The sequence below is a fragment of the Doryrhamphus excisus genome, linkage group LG7 (assembly GCF_037039965.1).
Source record: "Doryrhamphus excisus strain RoL-2023G ecotype Guam linkage group LG7, RoL_Dexc_Guam_v1.1, whole genome shotgun sequence".
Classification (NCBI taxonomy): Eukaryota; Metazoa; Chordata; class Actinopteri; order Syngnathiformes; family Syngnathidae; genus Doryrhamphus; species Doryrhamphus excisus.
In genome coordinates, this window is record NC_136363.1 from 12,770,670 (window position 1) to 12,786,749 (window position 16,080).

A 16,080-nucleotide genomic window follows, 5' to 3' on the forward strand; every position below is an offset into this window, starting at 1 on the left:
GTTTGCCCACCCCTGGGTTAGTATGTTGTTTTTTTCTGTTTTTTTCAACATGTTTCTCATGAACCTTTCTGGTCAATAAAACAAGGGAAACCCCACACGAGCGCAACAGGGGCCCCAGAAGCACCCAAAAACGGCATAAAATGCCAGTGTTTGAGGGCAGTGATTTTTGACAAAAATCATAAGGTGTTAGTATGTCGTTTTGTTTCTGTTGCTTCTAATTCCCTTTTCTGGCAAAAAAAAAAAACAACACACACTCAACAGGGGCTCCAGAAACACGACAGTATGTCTTTGTAGTGCTGCATGTTTGTCGTGCTGCATGTTATGTTTGTCGTGCTGCATGTTTGTAGTGCTGCATGTTATGTTTGTAGTGCTGTATGTTATGTTAGTAGTGCTGCATGTTTGTAGCGCTGCATGTTTGTAGCGCTGCATGTTTGTAGCGCTGCATGTTTGTAGCGCTGCATGTTTGTAGCGCTGCATGTTTGTAGCGCTGCATGTTTGTAGCGCTGCATGTTTGTAGCGCTGCATGTTTGTAGCGCTGTATGTTATGTTTGTAGCACTGCATGTTATGTTTGTAGCGCTGCATGTTATGTTTGTAGCGCTGCATGTTATGTTTGTAGCGCTGCATGTTTGTAGCGCTGCATGTTTGTAGCGCTGCATGTTTGTAGCGCTGCATGTTATGTTTGTAGCACTGCATGTTATGTTTGTAGCGCTGCATGTTTGTAGCGCTGCATGTTATGTTTGTAGCACTGCATGTTATGTTTGTAGCGCTGCATGTTTGTAGCGCTGCATGTTATGTTTGTAGCGCTGCATGTTTGTAGCGCTGCATGTTTGTAGCGCTGCATGTTTGTAGCGCTGCATGTTTGTAGTGCTACGGTTGTAGGGCTTCTTTACGTGGCATTCTTTGCAAATGACGGCCGATTTGTCAAGCTTCCCGTCTTTCTTTGTGAATCCATAGTGTTTCCAAACATGGAATTTAAACGTTGCGGGGGGTTAACTATAGAAACTATAGAAACTTCCTCGCTGCTGCTTGGGCATGAGCATCCATGCTCTTTTCCTAGTAGTTCTATGTGCCTCACGGCTTCCGTCCGTATTCAATACAAGACGCCAATGATGGTGCATTCAATGCGCCTGGGGAACATCATATGGGGCGAGGTTTAACATTAATAAAACGGTGCTTCGGATTTTACCGATACCCATAAACGCATCGAGATGAATCCAGATTTCACCAGTCAATTGCATCCAATACCCAGTGAATGAGCCGCGCACGCATGCGCATCGATACATCGATTACTATCGATTATTTTCCACACCCTTAATGTGTACGTATGTGTGTATGTGCATGTGTGTATGTTTGTATGTGTGTATGTATGTTTGTGTGTACTATGTTTCTGTATGTGTATGTATGTATTAGTATGTGTATATACTATGTATGTGTGTATGTATGTGTGTGTGTATGTATGTATGTATGTATGTGTGTATGTGTATATATGTATGTATGATGTGTGTATGTGTATATATGTAGTATGTATGTTTGTGTGTACTGTTTCTGTATGTGTGTATGTATGTGTATGTATGTATGTATGTGTGTATGTGTATGTATGTATTATGTGTGTATGTGGATATATGTATGTGTGTATGTGGATATATGTAGTATGTATGTTTGTGTGTACTGTTTCTGTATGTGTGTATGTATGTACGTATGTGTATGTATGTGTGTGTATGTGTATATATGTATGCTTGTATGTATGTGTGCTTGTGTATATATACACATATATATGTGTATATATAAATATACACATATATACACATATGTATATATATATATATACACGTGTGTGTGTGTGTATGTATATATATATATATACGTATATATAGTGTCGTATATAAACTTAAGCTATATAAACACGGCACATAGCAAAAGAAAGATTACACTCTCACCTTTCATCAGAACAAAGTGTGTCTCTACCTTTTTCCGTTCTTAGTCATCAGCAGCATATGATCGATTTCAGTTGTCTACAAAAAAGGAGATAAACAGCTTTTAGTGAAAAGATACATTTCAAGCATAACAAACGTGAAAAATGGTAGTTTTACATGAAAATTATTTATTTACGACTTTGGAAATGAACTGTGTGTGCGCACGTTAGCACGTGTGTGCATGCATTAACATTTTCCTCCAATGCATGAGCTTGTGGACGCTCCATTTTGACTTTTGACTTCCTGCTTGTTGTGTAGCGTACAATTTCATGGGAAGGATGCATGGCGAGCTCGTAGAAAAGGCATCCTGCAACCTTTTGCTTCTCGCCCAAAAAAAATAATGGCATATGAATACGTCTTTGGGGTCACGTGTTTGGGTTGGAAAAAACCTCCTAAATACACCTTTGGTAGTGACTGAGTTAGTTAGTTAGTTAAGTTAGAGTTAGTTAATGCAGTAAAGGAGGGAGTGATATTCAAACTGTTATGCTAAAATATGGTGAATATTGTTTGTACCATTGTTTCGTGTCAGGAGAATTCCTAGCAACGTGTCAGTGTGTCGTATCTGTGGTGAGACGTTCATTTAGAAGACAGACAACTCTCTTTGGACTAACAAGCTAAATGCTGCGTGCACCCCCCCTCCCCCCTCCAGTCGCGTATCCGTCCGTCTGCCATTGATCCATCCACGGCTATCCAAACAGGAACATTTGGTCCGTGTTGTGTCTCCAGTCCGGTCGCAGATGGTTTCCATGTGATGCCGCCCCCTCCTCTCCCTGATTGGCTTCATGCTTGAACAGACTTTTCTCAGGCATCCATTTTTTTTCCTCTCCATTTTGCATGTGCATTCCTATCACCTTGACAACAACCCGGCTCTTCACAGCGTGCTGTGCCATGGCGCACACTTTGCCTTATGTAAGGCCGAGTAAGTGCGGCCGTGCAGACACGAAACAACCCCCTGGAGGGCCGTCTCGTTAAGGCTGGGGTCATAGAACACATCCTCTATTAGCCATCCCGCCGCAGCAAGTGAATCATTCACAGCGTCCTCATCTGTTTGTGTTTGCACACAACTGAGCCAGCGCGGCGTGAGTCGACTTGTGGAGCGCCAATGTGTGCGCTGTCAGCGCGGTAAAAGCAGGTTGCCGGCGCCACGGCTGCACTGATATTGGCGTGAAGATTGGAAAGATAGCAGCAAGCCTTGCGTCACCTCCACAGCAGCCCCGCGCGCTCTGCTAGGGAGCTAATCAAGTCATCCCGGAGGCCAGCACACGCTTTCTTTTACCTCGGGCTCGGAAACCTCCCTTTGCCATTCAACGCCGGCCCTCACAGGAGGCCAGGCTGTCTGCGCACCGGAGGAGCTGAAAAGGCATCAGCAGACGGACGAAGAGGACGTGGATGAATACGCGGTGACGGAGCAGAGAATTGGAGCTTGGGCGAGACAAAGCGATGCGGCTGATTGCTTTTGTCATCCGTCGGCATCTTAGCAAGCGGCTATGTCCATCTCTAGAAAGAGGTTTTTGTGCCTTGAACTGGTGGCATCCCATAATACTCTGTCTAATTGGAGACTCCCGCCTGGTGCCACAAATGCATAGACTCCATATGCTCCTGACCTTCCCATCCGCCTGGTTTTGGTTTTGTTATGCTGCACGCTTTCCACGTGCATGTTCATTCAACCAAAGGTCAAATGTAAAGCTTAGCGCTTTAAGGGGGGGGCCTTCACTTGGCATCAGGCAGACACGGCAACACGGTGGAGGCAGGACAGCGGCGCCGCCATGCCTCGTCTTATGTAATCGTGCTTTGCAGGAGGAGTTTTTACAGATTGTTTGCAGTACAACAACCTCAGCTCGCCAGAACAAAACAACAAAAAATTTCCCAACAAGAATGATTCTTTTTATAGTTTAACATTTTTCTTTTGTCTTTTACGTTTCATTTTAAGAATGATTAACACTAGCCACGTTTACATGAGGAGTTCTCTTTCCGAATGACCTTTCCGAAAACAATGGTGTCCATGGAAAGGAATATTCCAATCTCTTGTCTACATGCGCCGCTATAATCCAACAGAATAGTCAATGGGGCATGCCCAGTAAAACGTAAACATCAACATCATGTGATACCGAGTTTTTCTTCCACTTGTTGGAATAACTCCGTATTGCCAGTTTTTCCTTTGTCCGGTCTTAAAATTTAGTTTGGATCAAAAACAAACTTTGCTTAGCAGTCCAATGCCGATTGCTGGCCTCCATTTATTCCACCCCGAAAATATTCCACCCCGTGAATCCCATTATATATTCATTGGGATTGGTACTTTTCTTTGGGAATGAGGTGTATACAAAGGTTCCATTATTTCCGTTTGAATAGGAATATTTGGGTCCATGTACACGTGGCTACTAAGTAGTTTTAATTTTCTTCTCTTACCGCACCAAAACTGGAATGAACCATGACAGTAAAAGCACCGGTCCGTACCACATCGTGATGACAGCGTACCGATACACTCGAACTTTTAAAGACCTTGCCTGTGCTCATCTTTGTGTGTCGGAGATTACAACTGAGGCAATATTGTGTCTCGGCACGGGTGGGAGTGGGGGTGGGGGGGGCGCCTTTGGCAGAAACCTGAGCACTTATAGCGAGTGGCTAAAAATACCACGGCTGAGTGAGCGGAGCTTAAAGGAGAGGAAACGACGGCCGTCCTCCTCTGTCTGCTGAGTGACGATGAAATATTAGCCCCCCCCCCTCCGTCAGCAAACAAATCTATCTGTGTGCGGACAGCTCATTTAAGCAAGGGCTAGCTCGCAGGTATCGAGCTCGCGCTTGCTCCCTCCAGCAATGGTGATGGATTGTTGTGGTTGATGATCATCAACTTCCTCCTGTGCTAAAATGGTCAACCATACGATCACGAGACTCTGGGCTCCTGCTCAAATTTTCCTCCAAACTCTCAAAAGCGGGGGTCTCCGGGGGCCATCCTGGTCTTTGCCAGGCACGGAGGACAAATTGGCCGCCAAGTCCAGCAACACTTTCATCCACCAGACCTTCTCCCTGGTGGCGGCGCCCACAGGGGCCATGATATTTTCCATTGTTATTTGTGGCTGCATGAAAGCCTTTCAGGGCTGGAAATAAAGCCATGGTTGAATGCTGAGGGAATCGTGCCCATGTTGGATTAGTCTTCCATTCCAAGTCATTGCCATCTTGTCTTTAACCAAGACTAAACATAAAAGCAATTGTCTGTCCTTGACTTAATGGTACGGCCACAATATCCCGCCACATACAGTCCCATGGACGTATTCGTAATGACGGATCCGTCCTAAACGCGGCTGCCTTGGTCGAAGCCTCCTGGATGGATAAACCCGCCATAAAACTTTAGATCAGATAATAAACAAGCAGAATGGAATCAAAAGTAGAATTTACCGTTTTAGCTTATGTGAGCCAAGCGGCTACGTAAAACGATGGCGCCGTGTGAAAGCCTAGAATAGCGCCGGATGGACGATTGTCCTCCATCGGCGTGTGCTTCCTGTGTCTTTGTAGCGACAAGGAGCGCATCATTTATACGCCCTATACTCTCCACGAGGGTGCCCTTACAAACGGGATCGTGCATGATCACCCACGCCGCCCACCTGCTTCCTGTCTGTGGCGTTCGACGGAAGGATACCACATCCTGTTCTTACCAACAACTCATCAGGTGACTCCTGCACGATAGCGTCCCACTGAGCAAAAGGTGGCCCCGCCAATCACCGCCGGCTGCGTAACATCATACAGCACATTGTCGGCGGCGGTCACGTGACCATCACTTCCTTGGCCGGTTCATGAACACATCTGCTGTGGCGCTAGAAAGTCATCAGTAAAAGTGGAAAAGATCCCGCAGGCTAAATGTGAGCTAATGCTAAAAATAGCAGCCCCCCATTGCCACTACTCCACCCCCTGGAGCTACAAGAACATGCAGCGCAGGATGAGGCGGAGGGATGAGGGTGGCGAAGGAAGTGTGAAGACGGATTAGGAAGAGAAAGTTCCTGGCAGGTTTCATGAAGCCTATCGGAGATAAGGAGCTCATCGGGAATGTTCTTCAATCCCGGGTCGAGCTGACGGAAGCGCACGGTAACGCAGGAACGGAGTAGAATGGAAATTTGATACTTCAACTCCCACTTCCATGATACCTTGAACGTAAAAGTACATCAGCAGTACTGATGATCGACGAGATACGCCATAGTCAACCACAACAGCGGCCATTTTGTAAAACCTGGATATCATGAGGAAGTAATATTTGAAGCGTGATATCCAGCTGGAACATGATTAGAGTGCGACAGATTAAAGAACATCTTTACATCTTTACCTTGGGTCTGATGGCCGTGAGACCACTTGCCAACCTGTCAGTGAACCCACCATGTGTAGCATCTAAAACACACACACACACAATAAATAGAGCAACACACAATACAAGCTGAGGCTGGTGTTGTTATGCAAGGCAACATCAGCAGGAGATGACATCTACAGAGACAGCCTGACCCCCCACCCGACCCCACGCACACACAGGGTCAGTCCTTCCGCCTCCTGCAGGCAGACTCGGCCCCGTCCTGCTGGGGCCAATCCCAAGTTGTGTCTAAAGGAGTCACGTCCTCGCCATGCCGCCATGGATCAAAGGCTGCCTGGCCAGCCGTCGGCTAGGTCCATCTTAAACGAATCATTCCTTTTCCCTTCCTTGTTTTCAGTGGAGCTGGACGCCGCCCAGAAGGTGGACGCTGCCGAAGCGGGAGCGGGGCTGCCACCCGCCCAGGTGAAGCTGAAAGACCGGCAGAAGTTCTTCGAGGAGGCCTTCCAGCAGGACATGGAGCAGTACCTGTCAACGGGATACCTCCAGATCGCTGAGCGGCGAGGTGAGAGGCGGCCGCCATCTCCAATTGCTCTCAAGGGCCTACAGATGAGGGAGCCACGCTGGCGGGGCTGCATCCGCCCGCGTAAGGCGTCTAGCAACAGGAAGCTGGCGTGCACTTCCTCTATAATCTCCTGCTTATTAGCGGAGGATTGCGGCGTGCTACGAGAGCGCTAAGCCAGCTCATTATGCAAAGACCGCTTTACAATATTTCAACTCGCCACTTCAAACGAGGCGAGGGAGGCGAGACGTAGTGGAGCTCGCTAATTGACGCCATGTTGGTGCAGCGGTTGGGCGAGGGGGGGTGGGGGAGAAGCTGGAGGTGAGGATGAAGCTGGAAGGAAGGATGAAGGACAGCCCCCATCCCCAGCCAGGGAGCCGTCAGAAGCCCTCTCTTATTCTCTCAAGTCAGCCACAGGCAGGACAGCCCCTTCCCAGCAGGGGGGGCAGTTTTAGGGGGGGGTCACAACACACAAACGTGTCACATGATGCGTTCACAGTCGGGTCACCCGCCACTATGCATCTATGTCTAAGTCTTTACAAAGTCAGCAAGTGTAATTGCTCCATCTGGCGGTGAGATGTGGAATGACACCCCAGCGGCATCATGTTGACAGCTGTTCCTAATATTTTGGCCAACGTCGTCACGTGAGCAGCTTTTAGTTTTTTTTTCTTCCATTAAGAATTGTGTTGTCTTTCATGTGTTGTTCTTTTTAGGAGAGGAAGGGTCTCCATGGTAAATAACCCCCCCATCTCCCCTTTCTTCTTCTCTCCCTCCCCATGCGGCCCCGCTCCGCTCTCCTCACTTCTTGAGGTACGGTAGCCAATGGCGTCATCTCTCACTGCCGTGCACCGGCCAATCATCTTCTGCCTTCCTTTTCTGCACCCCCCCACCCCCCACCCCTGGATAACTCTGTAACCCTATACACCCCACCTCACCCCTCCTCACCCAAACCATCACCCTCTCACACAGCAACGCACTGGCTGGCTAGACATGACGCATGCAGCACATCATGTCACTACCCGGGATGGGCGGCCATCTTTGAAGAGCCCACCTACCTCTGCAAGGGCGCTGAATCCAGGAGAAAATATTAATACGTTCTATAACTAATAATAATAATAATAAGGATGCTCCACTTGGAGTTAGCATGTTCTCCCTGTGTGTGTGTGGGACCCCCCCCCACATTCCAAAAACATGCTAGGTTAATTGGCCACTCCAAATTGTCCATAGGTATGAATGTGAGTGTGAATGGTTGTTTGTCTATATGTGCCCTGTGATTGGCTGGCCACCAGTCCAGGGTGTACCCCGCCTCTCGCCCAAAGACAGCTGGGATAGGCTCCAGCACCCCCCACCCTAGTGAGGATAGAAGCTGGATGGAATAATACTTGGAATACTTCTAATAGTACTGCTTATATTTTAACCATGAAAATGTCCTACGTACAAAATTTGTAAGTTCATCTACGTATTGATTTCCTATTCCTTAATATTATAATTTTACATTTTTCATGATTTTATTAAAGCAACAATTGGACATTTTACTCAATATGTACACCCGGAAATATCTGTGTGTATTACTCCATGACATTACAGTACAAATGTGTCATAAAATAGCACATGTAATACTAATAAAATATATTCCAATACGATGGAAAACGTAGTATATATGATAATAGTAAAGTACTATCCAAACGTGGCCATCCAAGGAATGCTGCAGGCCAATAGAGGCGGTCGTCATGGAAACTATGATGCTCTGCTATTATTGCCATTGCTCTAGCATCCATCGTTAGCATCTAGCATCCATCGTTAGCATCTAGCATCCATTGTTAGCATCTAGCATCCATCGTTAGCGACCATCCTGCTTCCTTCGCCGTCTGCCTGGACTCGGCTCCTTGCTGGCTTTGCCGCCACCTGCTGGACGCTGACCTTCCCGCTTCCTGTCCTTGTGTGCAGAGCCAATAGGAAGCATGTCCTCCATGGAGGTCAACGTGGACATGCTGGAGCAGATGGACCTCATGGACATGTCGGACCACGAGGCCCTGGACGTCTTCCTTCACTCGGGAGGCGAGGACAACAGCGCTGCCTCACCTGTGGCAGGCAGGACACACACACACACACACACACACACACACACACACACGACTTATTGTTGGTACTTCTTTTTACACTTTGACCTTAGCATGCTACACGTTAGCCGTGTAAAGCTAGTTTTTGCTACAAACCACATTAGCATGACACAAAACTGGACCTGATGTTTGCGCTTAGGTCAGGTCTTGGTGTTCTAGTGGAATGTTTTGTTTTTACCTTGGAAGTTGAAGTGCCTGACTTCTTTTTCCACCTGTAAGACCGCCAAGTGTTTCAAACAGGAAGGGCGAGGCGGATCTGGGACATGACCCGCCCTCTTTTTCCATTCAGGCTACGGTACAGTGCCTTGTCTTCAATTTGACACACTTCTTTTTACGCTTTTAGAAAAATGACATTGGAAAGGCCTATTTGTCACATGACATCATCGCTCAGTCAAGTTACCTTCGCTTTTAGTACAGAGGCTCACTTATTGTTACACTTTTGAAAGTCACACCCTCCTCCGTCATGAACGCATTCATTCCTAAAGACGGGATCGGGATTACACTTTTTGTGGGAGAGGACAAAGAGATGATGATGCAACTCCACAGTTAAGAGAGCATGTTTGGTGTAGGTTTAGGCCAAAAAAGGTCACAAGATGGCAGGAGAGCATTGTCTTCAGTGCTGGCCTTGCAGCTAGGGCCAGGACTAGGGTTAGGGCCAGGACTAGGGTTAGGGCCAGGACTAGGGTTAGGGCCAGGACTAGGGTTAGGGCCAGGACTAGGGTTAGGGCCAAGACTAGGGTTAGGGCCGGGACCAGGGTTAGCGCCGGGACCAGGGTTAGCGCCGGGACCAGGGTTAGGGTCGGGACCAGGGTTAGGGCCGGGGCCAGGGTTAGGGCCGGGACCAGGGTTAGGGCCGGGGCCAGGGTTAGGGCCGGGGCCAGGGTTAGGGCCAGGGTTAGGGCCAGGGTTAGGGCCAGGGTTAGGGCCAGGGTTAGGGCCAGGGTTAGGGCCAGGGTTAGAGCCAGGGCCAGGGCCAGGGCCAGGGCCAGGGCCAGGGCCAGGGCCAGGGCCAGGGCCAGGACCATGGTTAGGGCCAAGACCAGGACCATGGTTAGGGCCAAGACCAGGACCATGGTTAGGGCCAGGACCAGGACCATGGTTAGGGCCAGGACCAGGGCCAGGGCGAGACATGCACACACGCAGTTGAGATGATGTACCTTCCATGCGTTCCAGGTCCCGAGGTGGACTTCACCACAGAGATCAGCCTGCAGGTTCCCACGCAGGCAGAGCTGCGTCACAAGCTGTCCTCCCTGTCGTCCACGTGCACCGACTCCGCCAGCCAGGACACGGAGGCGGGCGAGGAAGACGACGATGACGAGGTGGAGGAGGAGCGGGCGGCCGGCGGCAAGAGGAGACCCCCCGTGGTGACGCCCGACGAGGAGGAGGTGCGGGCTGACACGTCGCTGGTGGACGGTCCGGCGCGGAAGGACGGCGAGCTAAGCGGCGGGAAGGTTTGAGACCCCCCTCCCCCCTTGAGAACTTTCTTTCATTGTTCTCCTCCAAAAACAACTGCCACATGACGCTGCCTTAAGGAGCCATCCGCCAAGAGCACACGAACGTTCCCAAAGGAAGACACGCACTCAGGTGAAAACGTTGTGCTATTATTTGGACGCCCGCCTACGTAGAGAGATTGGCATGTGCAGCAACACCTTCCTGTTCTTTTTATACACAAACCCGCCTGCGTGTGTGTGTGTGTGTGTGTGTGTGTTTTCCTCGTCACTTTCCATTTTTGAAATTGAGGTAATGCTACCACTCGGCTTAAATGACTTAACATTTTGCTCTTATTTCAACTTCTTCAAAGTCAAAGCTACTTCCTGTACCCCAATAGGAGTAATAGTTGTAGTTGTAGTAATAATGTCATAACAACATATAGAATTCTTCTTCCTGTACTAAGGATAACAATAACAAACATTTTCTGCTTTAATGTCATCATACTCAAAAAGGAATAATAGCTTTTTTAATGTAGTTTATGTAAAAAGGTGGACGTGTTGTTACTGTGATGCATTCAAGGACGTATTTTTTTCCTCAGGAAATCCTAACTGAATATGCTACAGACGGCTAATCCCATAAGTATTTTATGACCGTAGAGTACATCAATTATTATGAAATACTTTTCATTGGTGTGTTAGCCACAAAGTAGCCACCATTTTTAATGAATAAATCCAAACGTTGGGATCTTATTTGGACTCTTCTTTGTACCGGAATAGGAATTCTAGTAGTAGTAGTATCATAGTATCAGATTTCTATGTCGTTCATATGAATATATAATACAGATGTTGTAATATTCCTGTTTACTTACATCCTGGTTACATCGCTTTACTTCTTTTTATACTTGAAGTACAGTGCATCCGGAAAGTATTCACAGCGCTTCACTTTTTCTACATTTTGTCATGTTACAGCCTCATTCCAAATTGTATTAATTTAATCTCTTACCTCAAAATTCTACACAAAATACTCCATTATGACAATGTGAAAAAAGGTTTTTTTGACATGTTTTGAATTTATTAAAAATAGAAAACAAAAAAATCACATTTACATAAGTATTCACAGCCTTTGCTTAATACTTTGTTGATCCACCTTTGGCAGCAATTACAGCCTCAAGTCTTTTTGAATATGATCCCACAAGTTTAGCACACCTATCTTTAGGCAGTTTTGCCCATTCTTCTTTGCAATAAGTCTCAAGCTCCATCAGGTTGGATGGGAGACGTCTGTGCACAGCCATTTTCAGATCTCTCCAGAGATGTTCGATCGGATTCAAGTCTGGACTCTGGCTGGGCCACTCCAGGACATTCACGGAGTGGTTCTGAAGCCAATCTTTTGAGATCTTGGCTGTGTGCTAATGTCTACTGTCTATATCAGGGGTGCTCATTAAGTCGATCGCGATCTACCGGTCGATCGCGGAGGTGGTACTGGTCGATCGCTGGTCGATCGCGGCGTGACATTAAAAAAATATCATCCTAGCATCAATGCCGTCACTTGATTGATATACAGGGCAGCCATTCAGATGACAACTGAATGTTGCCCTTCGGGTGACCAATCAAATCAAACAACGTCTCTAAGTGCAGCAGAACTTACCATGTCAGCCTATCATCCATCCCCTTTACTTGATTGACATACAGGACAACCAATCAGATGACAACTGAATTTTGACCATTAGGTCACCGCTCATGCGTAAACAACGATGCAAAGTGCTAAACTAGTCGGCGAATAGCGTCAGATTTTAAGCCCTCGCTAAAGTTTATGGTCACTAAAATGAGTGAAGTAGCTGGACCAAGTAAAAAGGAAAAAACATATCACTTCCATACGGAATGGGAGGTGGACTTTTTTTTCACAATGTCTTTTTCGAAGTGCGTTTGCCTGGCTAACCTGGCTATCAGCAGCTACTGTCCGGACTATGCATCCCTGGCTGATTCAATTCAGTACAAGTCATCAAAGTAAACTCAGGTAATTACAAAAAATGTTAATAGTTAATTATGTGTGTTTTGCAATATTGGCTCATTTGGTTATGTAAGGTACATCAACATACATTGTACGTACAAATAATCCTCAATACATTTGAAAATAAATAGATGTTTTGCATTTTCGTAGTGGGTAGATCATTTTGACTCGATCATTTTAAAAGTAGCTCGCATGCTGAAAAAGTGTGAGCACCCCTGGTCTATATGGTCAAGGTACATGACCAGTCTACTGAGGTCAAGCGCGCTCTGGAGCAGGTTTTCATCCAGGATATCTCTATATATTGCTGCATTCATTTTCCTTCTATCCTGACTAGTCTGCCAGTTCCTGCTGCTGAAAAACATCCCCACAGCATGATGCTGCCACCACCATGCTTCACTGTAGGGATGGTATTGGCCTGGTGATGAGCAGTGCCTGGTTTCCTCCAAACATGGCGCCTGGCATTCACACCAAAGAGTTCAATCTTTGTCTCATCAGACCAGAGAATTTTGTTTCTCATGGTCTGAGAGTCATTCAGGTGCTTTTTGGCAAATTCCAGACGGGCTGCCATGTTCCTTTTACTAAGGAGTGGCTTTCATCTGGCCACTCTACCATACAGGCCTGATTGGTGGATTGCTGCAGAGATGGTTGTCCTTCTGGAAGGCTCTCCTCTCTCCACAGAGGAACGCTGGAGCTCTGACAGAGTGACCATCAGGGCCTTGGTCACCTCCCTGACTAAGGCCCTTCTTCCCCGATCGCTCAGTTTAGAAGGCCGGCCAGCTCTAGGAAGAGTCCTGGTGGTTCCAAACGTCTTCCATTTACGAATAATGGAGGCCACTGTGCTCATTGGGACCTTCAAAGCAGCAGAAATGTTTCTGTATCCTTCCCCAGATTTGTGCCTCAAGACAATCCTGTCTCGCAGGTCTACAGACAGTTCTTTTGACTTCATGCTTGGTGTTTGTGCTCTGACATGCACAGTCAACTGTGGGACCTTATATAGACAGTTATTATATTTCCAAATCATGTCCAATCAACTGAATTTACTGCAGGTGGACTCCAATTAAGCTGTAGAAAGATCTCAAGGATGATCAGTGGAAAAAAGATGCACCTGAGCTCAATTTTGAGCTTCATGGCAAAGGCTGTGAATACTTATGTAAATGTGATTTTTTGTTTTCTGTTTTTAATAAATTCAAAAAAAGTAAAAAAAAAAACTTTTTCACATTGTCATAATGGAGTATTTTGTGTAGAATTTTGAGGTAAGAGATTAAATTAATACAGTTTGGAATGAGGCTGTAACATGACAAAATGTAGAAAAAGTGAAGCGCTGTGAATACTTTCCGGATGCACTGTAAATATAAACGTACAGTACTTCCAATACACGTATGAAATGAAGTGAATAGAAATAATTGGACATGCGTGCAAAGAGTCGGCACAGAGAGTCATGAATAACGAGTCATGAATAACGAGTCATGAGTAACGAGTCACGAGTCACGAGCAAGTGTTGACAGTGACTTGTCGGCAACTTTTTATTTTTTTTCCAACCTTAAAAGTACAAACTGCAAAAAAGTAAAAAAGTGTGTAACCAACATGAGACTCTTTGCGGATGGCGGCACCAATAAATTAAGAGACTCACTCGTCAGCGAGCACTTCCACTTGTAGAAACGAGGACAGGAAAAACCAAAGGAGTCGCAGATAACACAAATCAAAGGTTAAGGCCATAAAAAGTTGACAACCACCTTTTCGAGTGTGTGTTTGTGTGTGTGTGTGTGTGTCATGTCAAACGGCCCACGTGGGGGCGACTCCTTAAATTGTCCCAAAAGAGTTGGAGTCTGGGCGGGATGGGAGGATTTGGTCCCGGCCATCCCGACGGGCAAGCTCAGTGCAACACGAGTAGCTACCGCCTTCTCAACCGCCTCCTTTTTCTCTCGCCGCCATTTTCCCTTTTCTTGAAAAAAGTAAAGCTAAACAAAGAAAACCAGGCTGGCTGGGGGAGGGGCGGGGGCGGGGGGGTTGGGGGGCCAGTCGTCTCATTTCTTAGTGATATAAGCAGCACTTAAAAGTTTGATTTCTGTACACCGGAGCGACCCTGTCAGCGTCACGCGGATGAAGAAAGGGAAAAATGTAAGGCTTTTTCTTCATCATCATCATCACCCTTCCTTTCCTCACTTCCTCCCGCCCTCCCTCCCTCCCTCTCACCCCCCCCCCCCCACCACCCAAAAGGCTCAAGTATGTAAAGAAATGTACAGGATTATGTACAAAAAGGTTCCTTTCTAAAAAATAAAAATAAAAAAAGAGGAAAAAGAAAGTGATGAAGAATATTTCACATTTGAAACTAGTGGCTCTACTTGATAAAGTAAAAAACACACCATAATAATAATAATAATAATAATAATAATAATAATAATAATAATAATTCATGTTGACTGGAAGAATGGAATGTTATCACGATTGCACTTCTCCAACCAGAAAAAGACACAAAAAAATCTAAAGTTGAAAAGCCAGCTAGCGGTGGAGGCTAGCGCTAAAACGCTAATCCCCACCCCCCCCCCCACCCACCGCCCCCCCGTTTTATCGTTCCATTTTTCAATGTATGCTTAAACAGTAACATCACAAGCACCACTTAAGGCGGGTCTGCGGGTTCGGGTGGGGTGGGGGATGGGGGCGGGAAAGCCAAGCGGCCGTTACGCTGCGCCCACCTCACACAAAAAAAAATAGCGTCTAAAATGAAAGTGTTAAAAAAAGAGGAAACGCTCACCAACAACAGCAACATCTTCTTTCAAGTTTTTTACCTCACGTCGCTACAACACCCCCCCCCTCCCCATGTCAAAGTGATAACGCAAGGAGCTGCATCCGGGGGGGGGGGAAATATTTGGGTTGTTACTCTATGTCATGTTTGTCTCTTGAGAAAAATTTCAGTCAGGAGGGTGACAAAAAAATATTTGGGGGGGGGTCTTTCATATCTTTCATACTAGTGCAAAATGACATCTTGCGTTGCTTCTTTCATGGTCACGTGATCATTATTGGGGGGGTACCTGGGGGGGGTGTACCCTCAGGACACGGCGGCAGCCTTGGGCATGTGACTGGAGGACAGGCGTGCCAGCGACACCTCCATGGCGCCGCGCTTCCGGGGCGCACGCTTGGCCGGCGAGGCTTTGACTGGCGGGGCGATGGCGTGACAAGCGTTGCCCCCCACCGTTCCCATAATGACTCCGCCCCCACCGCCGCCACTCTTTAACATGGCCCGCCCACACACCTGGTTCACCAAGTTGTTGATTTGCTCCTGAAAGAAAAACACAATCTGAACAATAATCGCTTTATTTTCTATACTTTACTATACTAGTATACTTTACTCTACTTTTTTTTATACTTTTATTTACAATAATGTATGCTTATATTTCATCAATAAATGGACATTATTTCTATATTCTATGTTCCCTGCCTAAAAATGCTGATTGATTGAAATAAAAAGAATGAAATATATACAGTATGTATTACACTTGCTATTTTTAAGCAGCTGTGCAGTGTCGCCCCCTTGTGGCCAAAGAAAGAAAGACGCTCACCTCGTCATAGCGATACATCATCTTGAGGCCTCTGCAGGACTTGTGTTTCTCCACGTAGCGCAGCGCACACTCCAGACAGAAGACCACGTTGTCCGTCTCCTGGACCACCTGCACGTAGCCACCCACAGGTTAGCTGCGCCC

The 16,080-nt window shown here is 46.7% G+C and overlaps 2 protein-coding genes across 7 annotated transcripts in view; one reads left to right on the forward strand and one right to left on the reverse strand.

Annotated features, from left to right (window-relative positions):
- The window catches only part of dtnbp1b (dystrobrevin binding protein 1b), a 37,811-nt gene extending 26,687 nt beyond the window's left edge, over positions 1–11,124 (forward strand). For 4 of the 5 annotated variants that reach the window (XM_078792137.1, XM_058046879.2, XM_078792136.1 and 1 more), the window contains 3 exons: positions 6,663–6,827; positions 8,772–8,915; positions 10,118–11,124. In XM_078792137.1, coding sequence (XP_078648263.1) covers positions 6,663–6,827; positions 8,772–8,915; positions 10,118–10,401 — 593 coding nt within the window. In that variant the 3' untranslated portion in view covers positions 10,402–11,124. The remainder of the gene's footprint in view (positions 1–6,662; positions 6,828–8,771; positions 8,916–10,117) is intronic. The other variant, XM_078792138.1, reaches the window with a different exon arrangement.
- Positions 11,125–13,887: 2,763 nt separating this feature from the next.
- Positions 13,888–16,080, reverse strand: part of jarid2b (jumonji and AT-rich interaction domain containing 2b) — a 74,431-nt gene continuing 72,238 nt past the window's right edge. For both annotated transcript variants that reach the window (XM_058046860.2, XM_078792139.1), the window contains 2 exons: positions 15,940–16,047; positions 13,888–15,659 (listed from right to left, as the gene is read on the reverse strand). In XM_058046860.2, coding sequence (XP_057902843.2) covers positions 15,429–15,659; positions 15,940–16,047 — 339 coding nt within the window. In that variant the 3' untranslated portion in view covers positions 13,888–15,428. The remainder of the gene's footprint in view (positions 15,660–15,939; positions 16,048–16,080) is intronic.